At 43.8% G+C, this 27652-nt stretch overlaps 1 protein-coding gene across 3 annotated transcripts in view; it reads left to right on the top strand.

Moving 5' to 3' along the window:
- Positions 1–27652, top strand: part of ENPP3 (ectonucleotide pyrophosphatase/phosphodiesterase 3) — a 210104-nt gene that overhangs the window by 42660 nt on the left and 139792 nt on the right. For all 3 annotated transcript variants that reach the window (XM_077486862.1, XM_077486861.1, XM_077486863.1), the window contains exons 3-5: positions 12797–12919; positions 15741–15866; positions 23101–23164. In XM_077486862.1, coding sequence (XP_077342988.1) covers positions 12797–12919; positions 15741–15866; positions 23101–23164 — 313 coding nt within the window. The remainder of the gene's footprint in view (positions 1–12796; positions 12920–15740; positions 15867–23100; positions 23165–27652) is intronic.

The following is a 27652-nucleotide window of genomic DNA, read 5'->3' as shown; positions in this document are numbered from 1 at the left end:
TCACCTCCTCCATTTGGTTTTCCACTTTTTATCTAGGTTCACTGGGTTTTCTACACCTCCTTTACTTCAGGTAAATATGCATGAGACTGAGAGGGTGGATGGAGCTTGAAAAGGTTCAGTAGGTTTCTTTTCAAGCTCCACCGATTTGGTTAATTTTGTCATATTGTTTTTTATTATGATTAAGACTAACACACAAGACTAGACTTGGGTTCACTGAGTTCCTTTATCAGCGAGTTCCTTTACCAGCGTAACCTCCTTTACTCCTTTTGTCCTCTGTTTCCTAGTATGCTTGAAAATGATTGCACATAACAATTTCACAAAGCCAGTGACTTTGAACATGGAAGTAGATAAGAAACGCAGATAAAGCTAAATCAAAGGGTTTACAGACTACACTGTGACATAAATGGATGCGCTCTATTAAATTTTTTTAAATAATATTAATAATATTGCCTGAAACACTTCAGAATTCATCTTGCTTCTTTTGTCAGTAGTCACATCATCAATAAATACAAGAGAACCTTTTCCATTGGCAGCCATACATACCCACGCCATGACACTACCACAACCATGTTTTTCTCTCCATTGGGTATGGGCTGTAGGAGGCCCACTGGAAGGAGTCATGCAGTCTTACTCTGAACACATGGAACAGGCAGCTATGAAGGCAGTTATAGTAGACTAGGCCACCAGAATTGTTGGGAAATGGCCCAAAAGAGTTGATTCTTCCCAGGGTGCCCAGCAGCCTTGGGAGAATGGTAAGTCTGGAGCACGGCAGTATGGATACTCTCTGGGGAAAAAGCAGCGGTCACAAGGTTTCTGAGGAGGAGCATGAACCTGAGAAGCAAGAATTTTTGTTGCCCAAAGGAGAAGTGAACCATAGCCAGAATACGATCAGAAGGAATCACAGGAACCAGAAGACTATCTTGGAAGTGGCAAAGCGTCAACCCTTACATTCTTAGTACCAGGTAAGAATGAGACTGTCACGTACCTAGTAGTTGAGCCTGGAATGCAGGGAGCGGCCCCTCGTATCCCCTGGCTAATGAACCCCTGGAGGTGGAGACAGGTATTCAAAAGTTCAGGGGGCACAAGTGCCTGGCAGGTAGGACTGGTCCGGATAAGCAGCTGGGCACCGACAGCAAGTTGGTAGGGCTGATGGTACTTGACTGTAGCAGGCAGGCACAAGTGCGGAGACTGGCTGGTAGGTGGGCGTCAGGAAATACTGGAACCCCAACAGGTAAACAGGAACAGCGGAGTCGGGTACAGGCCGGGTCAGCAGGAATCGATCAGCAAGGTACAAGAGGATGAGGCAGAGACGTGGTCGGACAAGCAGAGGTCGTAGGCAGGCAGCAACGGATCAAGGTCAAAGAACAAGCCGGGTGTCAAGGATCAAGGTAACAGGTACTGGTACAGAAAGCAAGGTCACGGACACGCTGTAGACTGGACAGCACGGATGGAAGGGAGCCAGTGACTTAAGAAGACCTTAGGGCGCCAAACGGACGTACGACGGGTCAGCGCGCCCCCGCGAGTAGACGTGCTCCCGTTCGTGACCCACGAGCGTGTGCGCGCTCGTTCGTGTTGACGCGAGTGCGTTCGTTAGCTTTAGCGTGCGTCAAAGGGAAACGACGGGCTCTCCACGACAGGTTTCTACGGGTAAGTCTCCTGTGTATGGCCGAAACGTCCGAGTGATCGTGACATTGCCCCCCCCCCCAAGGGGCAGCCCCCGGATGCCCAACTGAGCCAACTTGTTCGGGTGGGAATTCTTGAAAGCACGGATGAGTCTCTTGGCATGAATGTTAGCCTCTGGCTCCCAGGAGTTCTCTTCGGGTCCGTACCCTTTCCACTTGACTAAGAATTGGACCTGGTTCTTTCTCTTCCTACAGTCCAGAATGGCCTCGATTTCAAACTCAATCTCCCCACTGACCAACACAGGTTCCGGGGGAGAGGAGGTCCTGTCAGTGAAGGGGTCCGCGACTGCAGGTTTGAGAAGCGATACGTGGAATACTGGATGAATTCGGAAGGATTCGGGAAGTTCTAGTTCAAATGCCACGTCATTTAATTTCCTCTTGATCGGGAAGGGACCCAGGAATTTCGGGCCCAACTTCTTGGAGGGGCAGGACAGTCTAAGATTTAAGGTGGACAACCAGACCCGATCCCCGACTTTAAGATCCAGCTCCCCTCTTCTCCTTCTGTCGAAGACTTCCTTGTTATGCTCTTGTGACCTGGCCAGGGTTTCTCGTAAGAGCTTGTTATTCTCTTCAAAGAAGTTAAGTCTCTTCTGAACCGCTGGCACTGAACACTCGGGAAGGTTGCCAGACAAAAACAAGGATGGAACCCGAAGTTCGCATAGAAGGGGGATTGCTTGGTGGCTGAATGGATTGTGTTATTGTAGGCGAACTCGTTCATTGGCAACAGGGAGACCCAGTCGTCTTGCGAGAAGGACGAAAAACAGCGAAGGTACTGCTCCAAAGTCTGATTCGTCCTCTCGGTCTGACCGTTGGTCTGCGGGTGGTAGGCTGAGGACATACAAAGGTCGATCTTCAGAGTTCTACAGAGCGCCCTCCAAAATCTTGAGGTGAACTGCACCCCCCTATCAGATGTGATGTTGGCGGGGATGCCGTGAAGTCTCACTATTTCTTTCACAAAGGCGTTAGCTGTCTCTGCGGCTGAGGGGGTGCCCTTCATGGGCAAGAAGTGAGCCATCTTAGTGAGTCTATCGACTACGACAAAGATCGTTGTATGGCTCTCCGAAGGGGGAAGTTCGACGATAAAATCCATGGAGATCATCCTCCATGGTCTATCTGGAACAGGTAGCGGTCTTAGTAGGCCCCAGGCTCTTGACTTGTCGCCCTTATTCTGAATACAGATGGCGCACGCCTGTACGTACTTCTTGCAGTCATCCTTCATCCGTGGCCACCAGAAGGTACGCCTGAGTAATTCCAGGGTCTTGAATACCCCAAAGTGGCCAGCCAGAGGGTGGTCATGACAGGAGGCCAGAACCAGGGTCCGAACTGTCTGGGGGACGAAGATCCTGTTCCCATGCCACATAAGGCCATCATTGGAGGACAACGAGGCACCGGGTGGAGGTGAAGCACCTACGGAGGCTTGCTTGACTTGAGACACTACATCTCCTTGGAGCAGAAGAAAGTTTCCAGCAGAGAGGATGGTGTCGATAGGTGGCGAGTTTTCCGGCTGACTAAACATGCGGGATAAAGCGTCTGGCTTCGTATTCTTGGATCCGGGACGATAAGTAATGTGGAATACAAATCTTGAGAAAAAGAGTGCCCACCTGGCCTGACGAGGCTTCAATCTCTTAGCTGACTTTAAATATTCCAGGTTTTTGTGGTCTGTATAGACCAGGATTGGATGGATAGCCCCCTCCAGCAGGTAGTGCCACTCCTCGAGTGCAGACTTGATTGCTAATAGCTCGCGATCACCGACGTCGTAGTTTCTTTCGGCCTCTGATAACTTGCGAGAGAAAAAAGCGACCGGGTGGAGTAAGGACTTGGGTCCCTGCCTCTGGGAAAGTATAGCTCCGACTGCTACTTCCGAAGCGTCAACTTCAAGGGTATACGGTAGAGCGGGATCGGGGTGTTTCAGGATTGAGGCTGAGACGAACAAATCCTTCAGGGTTTTGAAGGCCTCTTGTGCTTCAGGGGTCCAACGGAACCTCTGGCCCTGCTTGGTCAGCCCGGTAATGGGGGCGATAATAGAGGAGAATCCCTTTATGAACTTACGATAAAAGTTAGCGAAGCCCACAAATCGCTGAACTCCCTTCCTATTGGAGGGGGCAGGCCAGTCCTGGATTGCAGAGATCTTCTGGGGATCCATCTCTACCCCTTTAACCGAGATAACCAGGCCGAGGAACTGGATACTCTCCTTTTCGAAAACACATTTCTCTGGCTTGGCGTACAAGCCGTGAAGGCGGAGGCGGGTCAGAACCTTCTTAACATGCTCTCTGTGGGTGGCTAGAGTGGAGGAAAAAATTAGGATGTCATCCAAGTAAATAATCACAAACAAATCAAGATAATCTCTAAAAATGTCATTAACAAAATGCTGGAACGTGGCTGGGGCATTACACAACCCGAATGGCATCACTAAGTATTCGTAGTGTCCGAAGCGGGTACGAAAGGCTGTTTTCCATTCATCGCCCTTTCTGATACGGACGAGGTTGTAAGCACCCCGAAGATCCAGCTTTGTGAACAACTTAGCGGAACCCAGTCTCTGGAAAAGTTCAGGTACTAAAGGCAGGGGGTAGCGATTTTTAATGGTGATCTTGTTTAAGGCCCGATAATCCACACATGGGCGCAGGGAGTGGTCCTTCTTTTCCACGAAGAAAATCCCAGCGCCGGCTGGGGAGGTAGAGGGTCGGATAAATCCTTTTTCAAGGTTGTCGTCCAAATAGGACTTCAGGGTACTTAGTTCGGATTCGGATAGGGGGAAGATCCTTCCGAAGGGGATTTCTGCCCCCGGGAGCAGTTCAATAGGGCAATCATATGGCCTATGAGGAGGGAGAGTCTCCGCCCCCTTCTTACTGAAGACGTCCAGAAAAGCATGGTATTCCTTAGGTACAGCTTGTCGGGTCTCATCATCCGAATCCAGACAGAGAAGGACCGAGGAGTCCCCGTTGGGGTTCGGGCAACAATGCTGGTGGCAGTAGTCCGAGGGAAATTCAATTACTCCGGTGGCCCAATCAATGCGTGGGTTGTGTGCCTTCAACCAAGGCATGCCCAGAATGATGGGGAACAGAGGTGACTGGATGACATCTAGGCAAAGGAGTTCTTGGTGAGTCCCGGCGATGACAGCGGGTAGAGGACTGGTCTCCTGGGTTACTGGTCCTGAACCCAAAGTAGATCCGTCAGCCAGGTATACCGAGAGCCCCTTCTCTCTGGGTCTAAGGGGAATCCTGTTCTTTCGGGCAAAGGACGAATCTACAAAGCCACTGCATGCCCCGGAGTCAATAACTGCGTGGGTTGAGACAGTCCTTCCTGGGAGCTGTAAGAGAACAGGAACAGCTAGATGAGAGATGTTATCAAACAACACAGGTGAGGGAACAGGTGGAACAAGGAGGCACTTACGCATCTTAGCGGGGCAAGAGCGAACAAAGTGCCCAGGTTCTCCGCAGTACAGACAGAGATTGTTGACCCGGCGACGCTGACGTTCTTCTGGAGTCAGAGATGGGCGAAGAAGCCCCAGCTGCATGGGCTCCGGGGTGTCCAATGTGGATGCGACTGGAGCAGGAGGAGTTGGGTGACTAGGCACCCGTGGTAACATCCAGATCGGACGAGAAGGCTTCCAGCGTCTCAGGGACACCCACACGTGCCAACTCATCCTTCAGGGCCTCGGAGAGGCCCATGCGGAACTGATACCGCAGGGCCGCGTTGTTCCAGTCTGTGTCTGCACTCCATCGTCGGAACTCTGAGACGTAGTCTTCCACTGGTCTGCGACCTTGTTGCAGGGCATGTAGGGCTGCTTCTGCGGTTGTGGCGAGTTGGGGGTCCTCGTAGAGCCTGGACATTGCCTGGAAGAAGGTGTCCATGGTGTCTAACGTTGGGTCCTTCCGTTCCAACAGACGGTGTGCCCAGGACTGGGGTTCATTGGTTAGCAGAGATATGACGAATCCCACTTTCGTCGCCTCAAGGGAGAAGGTCCTGGGTTGTAGGGCGAAATAGAGTTCGCAGGAGTTGCGGAAAGCCCTGAACTTGTTCCGGTCTCCTGCGAATCGTTCCGGAGTTGGGACCCTGGGTTCGGGTGGCAACATCACGACTGACGGCGGGGCATGGCCCCCAGGAGCGACTGGTGCAGAGGCGGATAGCGCCTGGACCTGTTCCTCCAGTCTTCCATAGCCTTCCTGTAGGCTCTTAACTGCCTGGGTAAGACCGGCCAGGTGGTGGCAGAGCTCGTCCATGGGGGAGGCTACCTGCGCAGGCTCGGACATGGCTGTCCAGTACTGTCACGTACCTAGTAGTTGAGCCTGGAATGCAGGGAGCGGCCCCTCGTATCCCCTGGCTAATGTACCCCTGGAGGTGGAGACAGGTATTCAAAAGTTCAGGGGGCACAAGTGCCTGGCAGGTAGGACTGGTCCGGATAAGCAGCTGGGCACCGACAGCAAGTTGGTAGGGCTGATGGTACTTGACTGTAGCAGGCAGGCACAAGTGCGGAGACTGGCTGGTAGGTGGGCGTCAGGAAATACTGGAACCCCAACAGGTAAACAGGAACAGCGGAGTTGGGTACAGGCCGGGTCAGCAGGAATCGATCAGCAAGGTACAAGAGGATGAGGCAGAGACGTGGTCGGACAAGCAGAGGTCGTAGGCAGGCAGCAACGGATCAAGGTCAAAGAACAAGCCGGGTGTCAAGGATCAAGGTAACAGGTACTGGTACAGAAAGCAAGGTCACGGACACGCTGTAGACTGGACAGCACGGATGGAAGGGAGCCAGTGACTTAAGAAGACCTTAGGGCGCCAAACGGACGTACGACGGGTCAGCGCGCCCCCGTGAGTAGACGTGCTCCCGTTCGTGACCCACGAGCGTGTGCGCGCTCGTTCGTGTTGACGCGAGTGCGTTCGTTAGCTTTAGCGCGCGTCAAAGGGAAACGACGGGCTCTCCACGACAGGTTTCTACGGGTAAGTCTCCTGTGTATGGCCGAAACGTCCGAGTGATCGTGACAGAGACAATGTAATTGGAACTAGACAAGAAAAGAGCCCATCGTGCCCTTCTGGGAGAGAGGCGTTTAGCCTCAGACAAGAATGTGAGATTCTTATGGTTAGTAAGAATGAGAACTGGCACAGTGGTACCTTTTGAGGAGATGTCTCCATTCTTTCAGTGCTAAAATGATTGCTAACAGCTCTCTGTCACCAATCTCATAATTGCACTCCGCAGGTGACAATTTCTTGGAATTAGTAGCCACAAGGATGCATGGCACTCTCAGAGGTAGGACATTGAGACATAAGGATGCCAACTCCAGTCTCAGAAGCATCAACCTCAAGGATAAAAGGTAACGTAGGATCAGGATGTGCTGACACAGGAGCAGAAACAAAGGCAGCCTTGAGACTCTCAAAGGCCTTAGTGGACTTCGGAGACCAACACTGTGAATTATCCTCCTTTCTGGTCATATCCGTCAGGGGCTTGACCAGACACAAGAGGTTATGAATAAACTTCTGATAATAGTTGGCAAAGCCAAGAAAACGCTGCAGAGGATGTAAACCAAAGGATCGGGGGCATTGTAGGACTGCTGAGTTTCTCTGGGTCCATCAAAAAGAGAGCATTGAAAATGATATAACCCAGGGATTTGACCTGTTCACGATGGACTTTGAACTTCTCCAATTTACAATAAAGATTGTTCTCTCTTAGTTTCTGAAGCACATGACAGACATCTGTGTGGTCACTCTCCATCTTTGCAGTATATGTACAAATTTGTGCTCCAATCTAAAGCCCTGATGAAGCGGAACTCCACATGAAACGCGTAGGCAAGTTTTCTCGATTCTCCAGCCAGGGCCAGAACATCCAGGATAGACTAAAGCCCCATACACACTATCAGATTTTCTGCTGATTTTTGTCTTCAGATTTATCAAAACCATGTAGTGCAAGGGCCTGCCTGATTGCATACAAATTGAAACTCCTAAGGACCTCATATTATATGGTTTTGGTAAATCTGAAGGTAAAAATCAGCAGAAAATCTGACAGTGTGTATGGGGCTTTTAAAAGTAACTGTGGTTTTAACCAGTTGTTTAACCAGTTGTATTTAACTTTTTAAAATCTAACCATTTGTATATGGAAATTAAAGATTTGTTTATTTTTTTAAGCCTTTTTGGTATGTTTATTTATTAGACCCTGCAAGGTACATGTAAAGTCCCACCTCATTTTTTGTTCTTATTTGGTAACATTGAAACGAGTCTGAAAAATCTAAAAATTCTAAAGAGGTGCTTCTTTTTATGTAAATAAAAAGTTGTTGCAGACCTCTTAAAGTGGATCTAAACTAAAAATGGCAAGATTTCCTGTGCTATACAGTAGGCATATAAAGATCTAGAAATATTAACTGTACCTAGGCAGCAACCCAGAAATATGTACATTTTGTTTAAAATTCCTTTGAAAAAATAGCAGTTAATTTCCTACTCCAGAGACAGAGAGAGGACTCTTTACTTTGGGGCACCACAGAGTAATCTCAGCAGCATTAATACAAACTTCTACAAGCCGAATTTGTTCAGCATGGGTCCAAGGGCAGAAACAGGACTATTTAATGATTTTTGGGTGTAAGTGGAATAATTCACCGCAATGCATTTCCCATTAATTAAATGAAAGTTCTGGCCTCCTCTTTTATGTCAACCTGCAAGAGTAGGCTGTAACTTTTAGGTTTATTGCTGAAAACCGTGGCATGCAGGATTACTCTGCTTGTGCCCAAAAATCATTAAATAATCTTGTTTTTGCTCCCGTCCCTCTACTGAACAAATGGGACCTGGTGACGTTGTCTTTTAATTACTGCAGACTGTGAGGTTACTCTGCGGTGGCCCAAAATAAAGAATCCTCTCTCTGCCCCCGGGCTCCCTGCTGAATTGGCAGTGTATACCTGATTGGCTCAATATGGTGAACTCAAGTGCAATGTGTATAAACCCAAATCATCTCAAACCAGTGATTCACACTTCACGTAAACATATTCCAAATAATGCAATAAACAAAATACCTCACCGTAGGGAAAAACAAAGGTATTATTTGAAGTATTTCGTTTATTGCATTATTTGGAATATGTTTAAGTGAAGTGGGAATCACTGATTGAGATTATTTGGGTTTATACAAGTGGATTGAGTGCTGCACTTTGGTTCACTAAGTAGATTAAATCTTTCATCCTGTGTTGGAAGCTCTGATTAATTAAAGTTTTTGGAGTTAAATAACCACAGAAGGATCTCTTGAGACTATTTTATTGATACCTGGTTGGCTGAACTGCCTTAGGGCTAATTTACACTTATGCCACCCTCTGAAGATTGATCTGAGTGAATTGCTTTTCAGAGGGCATTTGACAGGTAGAGAGGAGACAATATATCACTCCTTCACCACCTGTTTTAACCCCTACAAACCCACTCCACCGTGCAGTATTGTACACGATTCAATTAAATGAGCTGATGATGAGCAAGATGTTGTGATCTGTAGCAACCACTCAGCAGGCTGCACTATGTACATTACATATTCCTGACCCCCGAACAATGTACTTTACAAACTCCTAACCCTTGCAATCTATACATTACATACACTTGACCCCTGCACTCTGTACATTAACCAGTCCTGACCAATGCACTCTATGCATTACCCTCTTCTGACTCCTGCACTGCATAGTTCTGACCCCTGAACTCTGTAAGTTACTCAAATCCTGACCCTTGCACTCTGTGTGTTACCCTTTTCTGACCCCCGCACTCTCTACATTGCATACTCCTGACCCCTGCACTCTGTAGTTTACTCAGTCCTGACCCTTGGACTCTGTGTTACCCTCTTCTGATTTCTGTGCTCTGTACACCACTGCAATTTGTAGGTTACCCACTCCTGACCCCTGAACACTCTATGTTACATGTCCCTGACACCTGCATTCTGTATGTTTTATACACCTGACACCTGCACTCTATATAGTATACATATTTAACCCCTGTGCCCTGTACTGTTAGTTCACTGCAGCCACACCCAAATTTCTCCACGGGGGACTATGCAGACAGGCTCCTTCTTCTCTGCTTGGTGGCTGGGGGTGCAGGTCAGAACCTGGGCCTGTCAGGTGTAGGGGGCTCTATCAGGTAGGCTTCATCATTACTAATGGTGGCCCTGACACACCCATACTATTGGTGCTGCCTCTAATTAATGTAAAAGATGTTGGGACTAAATCTAGAATACCTGTGAAGAATGTGACACTATTCATGGTGCTCAGCCAGATGAAATGCCCTAAACATAAACTGCCCCCAAGGAAAATACGCACAGCTCCCAAATCTGGAATACTTTTTTGTAGTTGGCTGATAGGGAAGCCAAAGGGTGTTCAGGAGCTCCAAGGCATAAAGAAAAGAGGATCCCTGTGCAAGTTTAAGTGAAAGCCTAGGGGAATGCTTAGAAATGGGGATGGGGGTACACCACAGTTGTTTATCAGCCCAAAATGGTTTCAGTCTGTGGAAAACTGAATGGAAAAAAAAAATGGGGAGGGTGTGACTGTTTAAAAATGGGCATGTGCACAGAAAGATGGCAGCTATATAAAAGAGACTTATGTAGCCCCACCAAGCTGCTTGAGCAAGCTGCCTTAATCAGTGCCAGACAATCCTGAGAAAATTTACATTTTGACAGCTGTTAAAACTTGAAATACCAGACTGGTTTTACGTTGCGTGCCAGCTTTCTTGTATGCTCTGTACAATGGTCTTCCTTGTCAGCACAAACTAATCTGACTAGAGAGGAAACACCCACACATATAAGAAGCGTAGTACTACATCCATACTGTTAGCTTTCAATAAAGGAAAAACACATCTCTTACAGATAGAAATATTTTTTTGTCCTCATTTTATATATGAAAATTATAGTATATTTTGTAGAGTGATTACAGAACCTAAATTGACTATGTACCGAGAAGTAACATTTCAGATAAATAAATGCTGTTTTTTTATGACATCTTGGGAAATCCTCTAGGGGCAAAGCTAAAGATTTCAAGAAGCCAGCAAAATCATGCTTGTTTGTCCATGCATGGAGAACATAACCATATGTGGATGGCTGCAAGGATGAAGGTCACTATTTAGAGTCTATGCAAACTGGCCTTAAAGTAGAACTATAGGAAAAACCTTTTTTTTTTCATTTTGGATAGAGCAAGGGAGGGGTATAACCCTTGTCAATTTTTTTTCCCACCATCTGTGTCCTATTAGGGAGATTTCTCTTCACTTCCTGTCCCATAGCTAAACAGGAAGTCCCTGCAAATTAAGGGAATTCCTTGGGGACCCCCAGGTCACCAGATCTCTTATGGTAGGTTTCCCTTCTATTACTTTTCTGGGGACAACTCAAAATTTGTGATTTTCGTTTACTTTTACTTTCAATGATAACAGGACAAATAGAGAGGGTGAATCTCCTTAATGGGGCCACAGACTGGGATAGAAACTGACAAGCTTTCTAATCCCTCTCCCCTCTATCCAAAACAAAAAAGGTTTGCCTTTTAGTTATACTTTAAAAAAACACCAGTTCTTTTGGCAGAAAAGAACGCTCATATAGAGAGTTTTTACACAGGCGTTTAGGAGCGTTTAGTGATGTTCTTTCTGCCAGAAAACTATTCTCAAAAATGCAAGACAGAAGGGGTTTTTCTTTCTGCCTCTAAACATCCTAATAGGATAGCATTAGCTGCTTGTATAGGTATAATGCCCTGTACACATGGTCAGACTTTCTGATGGAAAATGTGTGATCGGATCTAGTTGTCAGGAAATCCGATCGTGTGTGGGCTCCATCTGAATTTTTCCATCGTAATTTCCGACACACAAAGTTTGAGAGCAGGATCTAAAATTTTCCGAAAACAAAATCAGATCGTTTAAATTCCGGTCGTGTGTAGACAATTCCGATGGACAAAGTGGCACGCATGCTCTGAATAAATTACAAGACAAAATATATTGGCTACTGGCCCATTTTATAGTCTCGTCGTATGTGTTCTACGTCACCGTGTTCTGAACGATTGGATTTTCCGACAACTTTGTGCGACCATGTGTATGCAAGACAAGTTTTGGCCAAAATCCGTCTGAAAAAATCCAACGGATTTTGTCGTCGGAATGTGTACAGGGCATAATGCTGAACTCCTCTAGAAGCAGCCTTTGTTTAAGCCAGTGTACATGGACCCTTAAACTTGTAGAAGAAATTATATGCAGGTTCCTTTTTCCTGAGTGCATAGGGGGCCTCAAAGCCCAGGGTACTCATTTACACAAATTAAACTTAAGGCCATAAAGTTTACATTTTTGCTCACTCCTATTCCCCAATAATTTTCAGTGAGGCAGCCCATGATATGTACTTTAAAAATATCAGGAGGTATGGAAGCAGAAGTCGTGGGGCTAAACATCAAATTAATGAGCTATAGGCTTCCAGACATCTGCATTTCATCAATAACACCAGATACAACATCCATTTTTATTTTACCTATATAGTAGCTAAATATGGTATATGTTTGAATTTCCTTTTAGGTGCCCCACTTAGGATAGCCATAAATGGTCCCATGCTACCCCCTTCTAATGGTTCATTTTAATACTTGGTTGAGAATTGGTCTGTCTAGGGGTGATAGAGTGTTTTTGATAGATTGTTTTTGACTCCAGAGACACTTACTATTACACATAAAAAGTTTTCATGTTGTTGCATAATTATTTTAGGATAAGATCTCTCATTGAGCAGAGGGAAGTGTACACTGTCTCTACCAACAAGACACACAGGATTAACTGTGTGGTCAGATATGGCATTTGACAGGTGTTGAAGCTAACATTTCAGAACTATTGTACGTCTGTAGGTACTAGCTGTAGAGGTGAATGAGCTACCCATCTTTTCCAACCTAGTTCATGTGAATCAGGAGTCAGTTTAGGTAAGACAGGCAATGTTTAACAGGGTGGCACAATACAGGATCTTAATTATAATTTAAGTTGTATTTCAAACAATAGTAAGCAGTTCCCCACATCCTTTCCCAACCTTTTTTTTTTTTTACTGCTATTGCTTGGCAGTAATTAAAGAAAATAAAAACTTCAAAGAGCAAATAGGTACAAAGGTCATGCTTATTCTATTTTGCCAAACATTTGAATTAAGATTATATTAATTATATTCCTGACTTATATTTTAGTGTCATGCAGACAAAGATGCTACAATACAGAAAATGTAAGGGATGGTGACTGTCGCTGTGATTCCCAGTGTACACAACAAAAGAACTGCTGTTTTGACTTTGACGATCTGTGCATTAAACCAAGTGAGTTTAAATAATGTATTTAATATCATTATTATTGTGAAGCTATTGGCTACATATAGTATTTTTCCTTTTCCAGTGTTTATTTCAGATGAAGTGAAACAATTCATTATTAGTCTTAAAGTGGATGTAATCCCGATTCATGAAATTTGAGCTGGGCACATATATCTACAGTATTTTCTTATCTCTCTTCTTATCTCTCTTCAAAGCACCGTGTCTTTCTCCTGCTCTTTCTACTGTTATCAGCACGATAACTTCTAGTTTCAGTCATTGTAAAGTCCAGGTTGCACAGTAAGAACTAGTTGAGTTGTTCAGAAATGTCATATTTAGGATCTTTTTAGTCTAGTGGCCATGATATCTGCCTGTTATCATGACAGTAGTAGCTCATCTGAGCTTGCAAATGCTCGGTGTAAAATGCTCACAGTCATTCAGTGCCAAAGAACATTTTGGTGGCACCACAATATTTGGAAATCTAACTAATGTAGTGCATATGTGCTATTTTGAGAGGCGTGGATATTACTGGTATGACGGTGGGGTTTTTGTTTGAAAAGGCTATCTCAATTGTTACAAGAGGCAACGTTTAACATTACCCTCCAGAGCACCTTATTATCTTTATAATTAAAAGAACAAAAAGGGAAATGCATAACTTTTTTCTCTCCATTTCCTTTACTCTACATTCAACAGTACTGTGCCTATAAATAGGCTCAATTATTTCATCCTGTTATTTAATGCAAGATGGCATTTTAGTAGGGTCTCTGAATTCCAGGTATGGATTTTATTGCATAGTTACATTGGTCTAGCTTGGACTATATGTCATAACTGTGAGACCACTGCAGAAGCCAAAAATAACTGTAGTAGATGCTGCTGCTACAGCCATCACCATTGTCTATTTTTTTTTTTTTTTTTACTAAAGCTGGAGAATGCAAAATCTGATGCAACTCTGCTTAGGAACCAATCAGATTCTAGGTTTTATTGCCAAAGCTTAATTAAACAATCTGAAGTTAGAAGCTAATTGGCTACCATGCAAAGTGGCAGCCAGATTATGATTGCACCAGTTTTAGTAAATCGCCCCCACTGTCACTTGCTCGGCGCAAACACTGTTGTGGAAAATTTGATTGTATAACATTTTATTCTAGGATGTGTGTTTTATAGATTGTCATCTGTCTCCCTGTGTCTGGTTTAATTGAGAAGCGCTCTAGCAGAGCGCACTTGGGTCAAATCGAGACCAGTGGTGTAAAAACGGTCAGTATGAAAACCTTCTCATGGGCTTGGAGACGTGTTCTCTGTGTCTGTGGATGTTTGTTGGTTTGTAGGTACCAAGCGCAATGCGCTGGGCTTCTTACCTTCAAATGACTATGCACATTAGAGAAGCGAAGTCCAAATAACGAGATAAACATATTATTTTATCTCTGTGTGGCTACGTTATCCTTTTGGGATACATATCTGCTTTAATAAGAGGACATTGGTATCTGCCTTGTTAATATACTTGTACCGTATATAACAACACCAGTAGCAATGTTCCCGCAGATTGTCTTAAGCTTTTAGGAAGCATTAGAATGAGCTCACTCCATACTGTTTACTTTGAAAACACTAAAGTCTGTGCTCCATGCTGACTAAAAGGGGTGTGTGCATTTCCTCTTGTGAGTGCCCTCCCCTTTAATGTATGTCATTTCCTGTGATGTCATTTTCTGTACTGAGGAAGTGCTTGCCTGTTGTGGGCAAGCACTTCCTGTTTGTGATTCTTTGGGAGATAATAAAAGGCGATGTTGGGCCCCCAGGGAGGGGCATAAGCATGGACCTTGGAATGTAAGAAGGATGGTCATGTCTGTTCATTGGGATGAATGGGTTGGAAGGTAAGAAGTATTATATCATTAAGACAGAAATGTTATTATTATTAGAAACAGGAGATTTGCCTGTGTGCTCTGTGTACAGTGATAATTTCGCTGCCATCAACACTCACGGAAAGACTTTTTCTCAGTGAATGCAAAGAATTCTCTGTGTGACCAGTATTCCCTGTGCATATGTAAATTTCAGCTAGAGACTGAGAACATAAGAACAAGAACAAGTTGTGTAAAGAGGCTTTTTCCATCAAGGAATCAAATGGAAAGCCTGGAAAACATGAAATGGAACAGTGTCAACTGATGGTTCAAGAGGAAAATGCTTTCTGACGAAGCAGTTATATTATACTTATACATATATTATCATACCTCCCAACATTTTGAGATGGGAATGAGGGACACCTACTAGTAAATGTATGTAGGCATAGGACACCTACCACACCCTCTTAAAGGAGAATTAACCAAGAAAAAGTTTAATTAAATCTACAAGGGCTTTTTTTTACCACTACTATTCCTTTATATTGGCTTTTAACATTTTCAAATGCAGCAATTTAGATTTGGTTGAAAGGTTAAATACTGGGAAACACGTTCTGAAAGATAAAAAAAAAGTGCATTTTATATACATCTATACAGATCAGACCAAAATGGGGGACAAATGAGGAGGAAAGAGGGACAGAGGGACATCGCTCCAAATCAGGGACAGTCTCTCCAAATCAGGGACATTTGGGAGCTATGTAATATTGCTGTCAGTGTTCATATTGGGAGATTTCCCTTGAATCTCTTTTGTTTGTGTGATCACAGAGAAAGTTAGAGGAATTATTGGATGGGTCTAGGAGAAGCCTTAAAAGATTTAGTTTTGTAGCAGTCTAGAAAATGGGTTGGCTTTGACATATTGTTAAAAGGAGGTTTCCCTGTGTGTGTGTTGTTGTTGGTGATTTAGTAGCATGATGTACGAATTGCAAATAATTTATTTTCCTTTTTTGCAGAGGTGGAATGGACATGCAGTAATGCACGATGTGGAGAGACTCGTCTTGAAGGCAGTCATTGCTCATGCTCAGATGACTGCATGACAAAAGGAGATTGTTGTACAAATTACAATGGTGTTTGCAAAGGTAACAATTCATAACATGTTAATTCATTGGGATTGATTAGCTAAAGAAGTAAAGACTGCTGTATGAAATATCTGATCAAGAGTCAAAAAAAATATTTTTTTCTGTTTTATACAGCAGGACTGTTTACTAAAAGCAGAATACAGGCACAATCAAAGCAGCATTATAACGTGCTTCTTAATATAGGATAAAACAAAACACTTTAATGGTATTTTTAACAAATCAAAGGGGAGAAAATAAGACTGTCAAGGTTTACCCACACTTTAGACTATTTAACCTCTTAACGACCGCCCACTGTACCCTGCAATGTTCCAGAAGGAAATATTAGTACATCCTCTCAGAACTATGCTCCTAAGCATGCCTACGCACACCAGTCCCATGTCCTTGTGATTGGACACAGCGGATCACGAGGTTAGGAGCCAGTAAGTGTGGCTTCAAGTCATGTGATCACTGGGACAAATCCCATATTGTAAATAGAGGTTGCTGTTAGCAGTGAGCACCAGCCAGTACCAGTGCAATCTAGTAGCAGTACCTACAATATTAAAATACATCCCTCTAATGTCACTGATCCCTCTACAGTGTATATCAGTCCCATCTTGTCTCTGATCTGACCTGTATATTAACCCCATACCTCCCTTATCTTGCATATCTGTACATTAAGCCCTTCATCTCCATCCTCCCACTGTTTGTTACCTGTACATTAACCCCTATCACATCCTGATCCCTCTGTGTAAGGCCAGTCATAGAGAGTTTGAATTTCGGCCAGTTTAGCGTGGAACTGGCTGAGATTGGAACCATTAATGGGCAGGCTTAATGTACCAAGTTGATAGATCGATCAACTTGGGTACAACCAGCCTGCCAGATTCACTTGCGATTATCGCAAGCAGCGGCTATAGACACTAGAGATATTCACTGTCTTCTCCTGACAAGGACGGCTTCCCCCACCCCAGGAGAAGACAATTGCTTGGCAGGAGGGATTCCCCTGTCAACGCAATCTGTGTTGATGGCGGAATTGAGCAAATTTCTTTCCTGAAACCCGTGGTTGCAGGAAAGAAATTTGCTTCATGTATGGCCAGCCTAAGACCTGTACATAATGTAGCACTGACCCCCAAAGGAGCTGCTGATTTGAATTGGGACTGCACTCTACTGAGAAACCTCCCTTCTGAATGACTCTGTCCCCTTGGTACAGCTGTGGTGCAATAATAATACAATGCAGTGTAAACAATATAATGTACCTGTGTCTATCCCTCAGGATCCTCTGGCTCCACCTGGTGGGGAAAGACAGTAAACCACACACGTGTACTCTTAAACAGGAATACTTTTACTGAAAATATAGCAAATAGGTGGTTACAGAGTTTGCACTGTCGTTCTAACGTAGAACGTCAGCACAATATAAGTCAACAGGCAAATACAATAAACAACATGCAAGTATGTTACTATCTAAACATGGGAGCTCCCCTTATTTAAAGTCTAACGTGAGGCCTCACTAAATGTATTTCCTCCTTTATCTTCTTTCTTTGCTAGCTTAGATAGCTTCTCAAATAATTGTAATCCAAAGGGCTAAGTAGAGAAAGGTAACTTAGAACCAGAACTCCAGAAACTTGTAATCACACTTAGGTACTAAAGTGTAACGGGCCTTGAGCCTACTATGTGTCAGTTGCTCACTTGCGCTTCTGTGGAACAATAGGTTCCAGCAAGGCCTATTAGTAAGTCTAAGTACGTGTAATAGATTAAACGGTGGGCCGCAACCCGCTCACCAGTTGGATCAGAGTTCTGAGTGATGGCTTGAGTCCTACAGATGCAGCTTGCTTCCGCTGACTAGGCCAGATGTTCTGTGTCACTCCACTGACTGGATCCGGGTCTCCACTGCTCCAACAAACGTCTCCGATCCCCGTCAGTCTGATCACCAGCTCTTGGCTCCGTCCAGTCACCCAGCAAACAGTCCGTTTGGCACTCCGCGGTGACTATCTACCAATGCGTCCGAGAACCTCACACACAGTTCCACACAGGCAGGCAACGTGGTTCCAAGAGACCAAATATGGCCGCTGCAGTCCCTTTTATACCCTACCCAGCATGCACTGCATATATTTAAAGTGTTCATGGGTAGGTCACACAGACTCCTGGGTAGATAAGGTCAAAATGACCAAAGTAAACATAGTCACTTCCTGTTATCTCTCAACACCAAGAAAATAAAATATCTAAAGTCCAGTTCCAGTTTTTGGTCACTAGATAGCATCCAATACTAGTGAATACATTGGCCATAGATTTACATTGTACTTCACATTTATTGCATTAATACACCATTATATCCCCGCTAAAATAATGTAATGTATGCATTAATGTATTAGTGCACTATTACCAACCTCCATGTTTTAAAAATCAGCTCAAATCAAGGTCATTTTGGTGGATTTAGTACTGTTTGGGCATTTTCTATTAATTTTTTTTTTCTTTTTTAAACAGAAATAATGTATAATATGTTTTATTGAATTTTCAAAAATCTAAATCAAATGGGAAGCTATGATAACCGACAAAACAGCATAGGAATATGTAGGTACGGGGGTCATATAAAAAAGAGACAATTAAGCCATTATTAAACAACATCAGGCAATTGTGTCGATACATACATTGTTGTAAGATAGTATATAGAAATTCGGGATGAGATCCCTGCCGAGCAATATACATGTCTTGTGTGACCTCTAATCCATACACATTCATTACATTAGTATATAATATATGCTTCGAAAAAATCTCTGCAAAAGGATAGAGAAGAATAGTAGGAGAAGAGAAGAAATGAGAACCAAAGGAAAGAAAAAAAAAAAAGGGGAGGAAATAACATCTATCAATTTTTCCTGATTAAACAGGCTTAATTTGAAGGCTTTAGAAGGGGTATAAAAAGGCAACTATCAAATATAAAAAAATAAAAAATAAAAATAAAAAAAATGCAGCAGGGGTTTGGAAGGGTACCAATTGGAGCCAAAAAACTGGAGATCTTTCTTAGGATTTCTCTTCCACGTGTATCATCTATTCCATGGTTTGAATCTCTTTCATTTCACAAACCCATTTTTTCATAGAGGAACTAGCTGGCTTACGCCATTATCTTGCTATCACGTTTCTGGCTGCAGTAAGCATATGACGCAATAAGTCCTTCCGAATGAACTTGAAAGATCCCATAATGATTGAAAAAGAGTGTGCTGGCATGAGAGGTCCTTCTCTGACTATGCCAAGTGTGTGGGTGGGGTATACTTGCCCATGCACATGGAGTGACTCTCTCGCTCATCAATGCCCGGGAATAGGCGTAGACTGCGGTCATGTGAAGAATCCAACATTAAGGCAGTTCCCTGACTTCGAGATGAGCTTTCACTATGTGCAGTAATAAAGTGAAGAGTTCCTCTGAAAAGCGACTTATCCCATATCACTACATGTTGTAACTTGAAAGTTGGCATTAGGAGGGACGTGCAGAGCCTTTACCCACTCCACCACTCCAGCGTACCTCTGTTACCTCACTCCCAGTACCAGAATGGGGGCCCACCGGGCACAAATAGTGCCTTGAAAAAGTATTCACACCCCTTGACATTTTTCTAATTTTTCGTAGTAAACCCAAAAACGTAAATGGATTTTATGTGATAGACCAACACAAAGTGGCACTTAATTGTGAAGTGAAAGGAAAATGATAAATGGTTTTCAAAACTTTTTATAAATAAATATGTGAAAAGTGTGGCGTGCATTTTGTATTCAGCCCCCTCGAGTCAATAAACTGTAGAACCACCTTTTGCTACAACTACAGCTGCAAGTCTTTTTGGGTATGTCTTTACAAGCTTTTCAAATCTAGAGAGTGACATTTTCGGTCATGCTTCTTTGTAAAATTGCTCAAGCTCTATCAGATTGGATGGAAAGCACCTGTAAACAGCAATTTTCAAGTCTTGCCACAGATTCTCAAATGGATTAAGGTCTGGACTTTGACTGGGCCATTCTAACATGCTTTGCTCTAAACCATTCATTGTAGCTCTGGCAGTATGTTTAGGGTGGTTGTCCTGCTGGAAGGTGAACCTCCACCCCAGTCTCAAGTCTTTCCCATCAACTCTGACCAGCTTTCCTGTCCCTGCTAAAAAAAAAAAAAACATCCCCACAACATGATCCTGCTACCACCATGTTTCATGGAGGGGATGGTGTGTTCAGGGTGATGCGCAGTCTTAGTTTTCCGCCACTCATAGCATTTTGCTTTTAGGCCAAAGAGTTCAATTTTGGTCTCATCTGACCAGAGCACCTTCTTCCACATGTATGCTGTGTCCCCCACATGGCTTCCCATGGCTTTCCGCAAACTGCAAATGGGACTTCTTATGGCTTTCTCCCAACAATGGCTTTCTTCTTGCCACTTTTCCATAAAGGCCTTCTTTGTGGAGTGTGCGACTAATAGTTGTCCTGTGAACAGATTCTCCCACCTGAGCTGTGGACCTCTGCAGCTCCTCTCCTGATGGATTGAATAGTGCTCCGTGAGAGGTTCAAAGCTTGGGATATTTTTTTTTTTATAACCTAACCCTGCTTTAAACGTCTCCACAACTTTATCTCTGACCTGTCTGGTGTGTTCCTTGACCTTCATGATGCTGTTTGTTCACTAAGGTTCACTAACAAACCTCTGAGGGCTTCACAGAACAGCTGTATTTATAATGAGATTAAATTACATACAGTTGGGCTCTATTTACTAATTAAGTGACTTATGAAGGCAATTGGGATAGCAGCATAAAGGGGGCTGAATACAAATGCACGCCTCACTTTTCAGATGTTTATTTGTATACAATTTTGAAAACCATTTATCATTTTCCTTCCACTTCAAAATTATGTACCACTATGTGTTGGTTTTTAACATAAAATCCCACTAAAATAAATTTACATTTTTGGTTGAAACATGAGAAAATATGGAAAATTTATAGGGGTATGCATACTTATTCAAGGCACTTTATCACCGACCTCATGCATGCTTTCACTGTTAAAACTGTTTCTTTACCACATGACTAGGCCACAGATCTCCGTAATGCTAGTCTGCTCCCAATTACCATAGGAGACAGACCACTAGGGAAGGAGTCAGAGCACTGACCCCCTCACTGCAGAAGGACCTGTCACCTTAAAAGGTAGCACACTTAATGACTGGTTGCTTGCAGTTTGTTCCTTCACTTGGTTACCCATTGCAACTACACTCTTCTTCTACTTGTCTTGCCAAGTTAACCCTTGTAGTAGTGTTACTACTTACCCCATAGTGCAATTACAGACCCAGGTTCTTTGGAATACGACAGAACCAAAATGCACCCCTTTGAATGAATTCAGACCAGGTTAAGAATGATTAATATAACTTTACTTTAGAAAGACATCATGGCAATACAACATAAAAAACGTCCTGTCTCTGAATGTAACTAAAATAGTGTAGTGGCCCAGACATGCATGCCTGACGTGAGAGTCTCTGTAATAATTGTCCATGACATGGATGCTGTCCTTGACTACGGGTAAGCTCAGTGTCATCCTTGCATTCGCAAGTGTCTTTACTTTGCTCTCCAGGCATCAACCAACTCGCTGCTGGCAACGACTGGAACCTCCATTTTATATAACAATTGGGCCCACCAAAACCAAAAGCTAGGAACTGAGTCGAAAATGTTTAACCCTTTCCCCCAGCCTGGGCTGACTGCTAAGATAAATACTTCATGTTGGAGCGATATGTCCTTGATTGCATTGGAAATTCAGAAAATTTTTGACCAGAAGGGAATAATGAAGGGACACTGGGCCCAAAAATAAATCATACTCCCTGGTGCTGACAAACACCACCAACATACATCGGAAATTGTTGGGATCAAATGCATGTGAATCAGTATGACATTTATACTTTCAAGAGATAATTTTTGTTATTCTGCTCTTGATGTTTGGCTGATATAGAAAGTTTATGTATTAATAAAAGAAACGTATTCCAATTCGAGTAAGGAATCAAAGTCCAAAGCTCAGATTCCCGTCCGGTCTAGAATGGTGGGGCGTGGGGGAAAAATGCTGAGAGTAGCAGTTTGTGTATCATGGAGAACACGCAAGTCGGTCTTTGCTCCTGCAATAATAGTTGCTCAAATTCAGATCTATGCAAAGGAGAATGTAAGTATGCATGGAGTTAATATCTCTGCAGCCAAACAAATCGACTCTGGGGTGGAGTATGGGCGAAAGGACCCATAGGAGAGCGTTTGTCATTGACCAATGTTTGAATAAGTCAAATGTCTTATGGTTGACATGAGTAGATAGGAACAATGGTTATTAAATACAATGAAAAAGTTCTATGTGTCTCAAAATTAAAATGACATTGCCTGGTATTGAAGAGGGTGAAACATTCTGGTACTGTTCTGGTTAAAGGAGAAGTATGGTCAAAGCTTTTTTGGCCATACTTCTCCTATGGATCACAAGAGTGCAGTTCGTTCTGCACTCCTGTGACCCATTTTCAGCCAACAGCTAAAGCCCGCTGTTGGCTGACGTCATTCAGCTGGTTCAGGCTCAGGAAAAATCCTGACCATATGGTCAAGATCCACCTAGATGCCTGGACCGACACCTGGCTCAGCTTCTCAGTAATCCGCTGAGGACCTGAGCCAGCCCCTCCAGCCCTCTCCACAACCTAGTGCTCCAGTGAGCGTTGGAGGGGAGAACAGAGAACCACTGACTGACAGTCACACAGAGGGGGAGAACTGAGCAATCAGCTGTGTTTGATTGCTCAATTCTCACCGCAGAGCTGGCAGGGGACAGAAGCAGCATCGATCACCTAGGTGAGTTTAATGGTTTGCTTTTTTAAAATCCAAAACTTCTCTTTTAACCACTTCCTGTCCTCCGTACATTTATAAAACATCCTCAGATGGGAAGGGTGAAAGGGTGATATCTCTGTCATTGCTGCAGCTGCAGCAATGATCAAGATATTATTCTTTAGGGCTGTACAAGATAAAACAAGACAAAAGTAATCTGTGTGGCTAACAAGCTGCTGGACGGAATGGGTGTCTCCTGTAGGACCAGGAAGTAAGAGGAGGAGTGCTGTAGCCAGGACAGTGCTAGATCGGTGAGATGGATCAGGAAAGGTAACAGGTAGTGGGACATTTTTAAGCTTAATGTAAAGAATGCATTCATGTAGAAACATTTTGACATTAGAACTGCTTTAAGAAAGCAACCTAGCAAGACCTTTTTTCCATATTTCTGTTTCTTATTGTTTATTGATCCATGGTTTGTTTTATAGGAGAAACTCTTTGGGCAGAAGACACCAACTGCTTCAGTGGTGCAGCTCCAAATTGCCCTGCAGGGTAAGACAATCTTTATATTTAGCTTTCACAAGAAATTGCTAGACAAACTCCAACCCTCTTCCCCAAGCTAGACAAAGGCATCATTACACAAAAAAATGGGCACATATAAATCTATACAGTATGTTTTTTGTTTTTTTTTGGGTTCATCTTTTTGAGTTTATAATTTTTGGAGAGGTATATTCTGATCACATTTTTTTTCTAGGTTCTTTCACGTATAGGGTGCTCCAAGCATTGCAGTTACTTGTTGACTTATTGCTGAACTGTTGTCAGAGCTGCTCTTTGTGTGCAGCATGCCCTGTAGTGCTGTGAAAAAACAGTGTGCTCCAAAAGCACTCATTCACCATTACCTTACCCTTGTCACTATAATAAAAATAAATGTTAGGCATACACATCACAAAAAAAAACAAAATTGACAGACAGGTCTGAAAGCAGAGGCATGGGTGCTGCATTTGGACGTATGGGTGAGCAGGAGTTGAACTGACCAATTCAACCACAACAAGTACAGGGGGTAGTTGTATTGCTTACAAAGCCTGTGTCATCTACCTCCTCCCAGGTGCAGAGCAGCCATTTTTTCTGCCAACATTTTTTAGCTAACCCCACCAACAACTGTATCTGAAAGTGTAGGGTTTATTTTTATAGTAAGAAAACACCTGTTTTGTGTATCCACCTTTGGGCCTGTTCTAGCTACTCATTGTTCTGCCACTGGAATATACACTTGTATGTGAGTTGATGACTACTTTATGTTCAGGAAAACACTTGCTTTTGCCTTGTGTTTCTGCCTTAGGGCCTGTACTCATGCAAAACTGTACCACTGCTCTGCAAATTCTATCATACAATTGCTCTTCCCACAGCACTTCAGAGAGCCACAATTACTCTTCTAATATTCTTTGGACTTCAGTAGGGTTTTCTGCAGAATTCGCAGTTCACAATTTTTAATATATTTGCTGAACCCTTAGAGAATTGAACCTTGACGGATTTGCTCATCCCTAATTATGACCCAACTTAAGTCACCTGATGTCTTTCACCTTAAATCTACAAAGGGTCTACTCATGTATAGCAGATATTTTAATCTGAATTTAGTTAATTGTACAAGACTATTTAAGTTTATTGTTTAAAGACTGTGCATTTAAAAACTCTTGCAACTACAGACTTAAATTGGTTGTAAGCCCTTACATGGGAGAAAAATGGACGATAACACCCCAATATGGGGTCAGAGGGCGCTGATCACCCCTGGTATATTGAAAAACAAAAAAGACAAGAATATCCCCGAATGGGGTTTTTTTGCCAGCGTATATTACCTGTAAAGGCTTAATGGGTATGTATGTGTGAATAATGACGTATGACAATTTGTTGAAAATAACAAATGTTTATTAATAAAAAATGAGGATTAAACAGGTGACACAGTGGTCAGGGACTGAGCTCAACTATGCGAATAAAAATATAGCATATTACATATGTGAACAGAAATACAATTGTAATACTTAAACTATGATGTAACTTAAGGTGCAAAAAATAGATAATGTGGACCCTTTACGCGTTTCGACCCGCTCGGGGGTCTTCTTCAGAAGGTTTTTATCTATTATAGAAAAGGGGAAGACAAATATAAATATATTGTAAGGGATCTTCCCGGGGTAGGGTGTGTTTGGACACAGTTCACAGCAGACTTGGAATTTGATAAAGCAGATCTTGGCGTTTATTCGTGGTACAAACAGTCCAGCAAACAAAATATACAGCAACACCGTGCTTTCTAAGTACAACAAAATAAAAGTCCTAGCCCGGCTGGGCGCTTACTAACAGGTTCTGCTCACCTATCTGACACTTACAAACACCGCGTCTTTCGCCTGGATATCGCAGGGTGAGTTTTAGCTCCAGCAGTGGCTGTGCTTGCAGCTTCCTTCAACACACAGATTGTTCATTCCCTGGCTGAGAAGCAATCACCTGCAGACCCTACAGAGCCTTTAGCTTCCCAGGCTAATTAGGATCCAAGCTCACCTGATCCCAAACCCAGAACTGGATCGGGGGATGTGGAATGACAGGTCCCTCTACCAAACCTACCTGCCATTCCATATAAACCCAGGCCCGGCAAAATTAAATAACAACTCAGCAGCATATCGCTGCTGAGAAACTGATCCATCCTGGATTTACCATCTCACACTGTGTAGCAACCTAGGTGAGATGTACACCCCCTCGATCACTTCTCCAGTGACATGTCTACATATCCCCCCCCTCTTTTTCAGACCGGAGGGCTGAGCCTTTTGTCCCCACAGACAACTTACCCTTGACAATGCGTCAGCATTTGCCTGTAATTTCCCTGGCCTGTGTTCCACAGTGAAATTAAAGTTTTGTAGGGAGAGAAACCATCTAGTCACTCTTGCATTTCTCTCCTTGTTTAACTTCATCCATGTTAGGGGGGCATGGTCTGTCACCAACTTGAATTTCCTGCCTAGCAAGTAATACTTTAAAGATTCTAGGGCCCACTTCACTGCCAAACATTCTCGCTCCACAATGGCATAATTTTTCTCGGCCGGGGTTAGTTTTCTACTCAAGTACGTCACCGGATGCTCCTCACCATTCACTATTTGTGAGAGTACTGCACCTAAGCCTGTGCTAGAGGCATCTGTCTGGACCAGAAATTCTCGCCTGAAATCGGGGGTGACTAACACAGGTGGTTGGCACAAGGCAGACTTAAGGCTTTGGAAAGCCTCCTCGGCCTCTGGGGTCCACGTGACCATTGCTGTCTTTCCGCCCTTTGTCAAGTCAGTTAGCGGAGCAGCAACTGAGGCAAAGTTCGGCACAAATCTACGGTAATAACCCGTAATACCCAGGAAAGCTCTAACCTGTTTCCTTGTCAGGGGTCTAGGCCAATTCTGTATTGCCTCAATTTTATTTAGCTGTGGCCTAACCAATCCTCTTCCAACAATGTAGCCCAGATATTTGGCCTCTTCTAGGGCTAGAGCACACTTCTCGGCATTTATGGTCAACCCTGCATCACTTATGGCATCCAACACGGCCTGTACCTTACAGAGGTGACTTTCCCAATCAGGGCTAAAAATGACCACATCATCGAGGTAGGCGGCTGAGTAATCACGATGTGGTCGCAGAATCAAGTCCATCAACCTCTGGAAAGTTGCAGGCGCTCCATGTAACCCGAACGGCATCACTACATACTGGAATAGCCCATCAGGGGTGGAGAAAGCAGTTTTCTCTTTAGCCTCGTCAGAAAGTGGAATCTGCCAATAGCCCTTTGTGAGATCGAGGGTGGTTATGTACCTGGCGTTACCCAACTTCTCAATCAACTCATCTACCCTGGGCATAGGATACGCATCGAACTTGGAGATCTCATTCAACTTTCTGAAATCGTTACAGAACCTCCAAGTTCCATTGGGCTTTGGGATTAGCACAATTGGGCTGGACCATTCACTCTGTGACACCTCAATTACCCCCAGAGCAAGCATACGTTTTACCTCGGCAGATACGGCTTCCCTACGTGCCTCGGGTATCCTATAGGGCTTAAGGTTTACTCTGCTTCTAGGCTCAGTTTCAATGTGATGATGGATGAGGTGTGTACGCCCTGGGAGGTCAGAGAACTTGTTTTTGTTTTTCTGTAAAAATTCCTGAGCCTCCTGTTTCTGTGACACTGATAGAGTATCACCTACCTTGACTGGAGGGATTGGTTGTGACAAATTATTAACAGTATTTGTCGCCCCCAAGGATTCCCTGTCTTTCCAGGGCTTGATCAAGTTTATGTGATAAACTTGGAAAGGCTTCCTTCTACCTGGTTGGTGCACCTTGTAGTTCACCTCACTGATCTTTTCAACAATTTCATAAGGACCTTGCCACTTCGCTAAGAATTTACTCTCAACAGTGGGGACTAGTATAAGGACCCTATCGCCTGGGTTGAATGTCCTGATTCTTGCGGACCGGTTGTAAATTCTACTTTGGGCCTCTTGAGCTCTCTGGAGGTGTTCCCTTACCAGGGGCATTACAGTGGCTATACGGTCCTGCATTTGTGCTACATGCTCAATAACACTCTTGTATGGGGTGCCCGCATTCTCCACCAATTGTAAGGGATCTTCCCGGGGTAGGGTGTGTTTGGACACAGTTCACAGCAGACTTGGAATTTGATAAAGCAGATCTTGGCGTTTATTCGTGGTACAAACAGTCCAGCAAACAAAATATACAGCAACACCGTGCTTTCTAAGTACAACAAAATAAAAGTCCTAGCCCGGCTGGGCGCTTACTAACAGGTTCTGCTCACCTATCTGACACTTACAAACACCGCGTCTTTCGCCTGGATATCGCAGGGTGAGTTTTAGCTCCAGCAGTGGCTGTGCTTGCAGCTTCCTTCAACACACAGATTGTTCATTCCCTGGCTGAGAAGCAATCACCTGCAGACCCTACAGAGCCTTTAGCTTCCCAGGCTAATTAGGATCCAAGCTCACCTGATCCCAAACCCAGAACTGGATCGGGGGATGTGGAATGACAGGT

Source organism: Lithobates pipiens, unplaced genomic scaffold (assembly GCF_037356315.1).
Source record: "Lithobates pipiens isolate NorthernLeopardFrog02 unplaced genomic scaffold, aLitPip1_a1.2 Scaffold_18, whole genome shotgun sequence".
Lineage (NCBI taxonomy): Eukaryota > Metazoa > Chordata > Amphibia > Anura > Ranidae > Lithobates > Lithobates pipiens.
The sequence above is the reverse complement of the archived record's forward strand: the minus strand, read 5'-3'. Positions and strand labels throughout refer to the sequence as shown.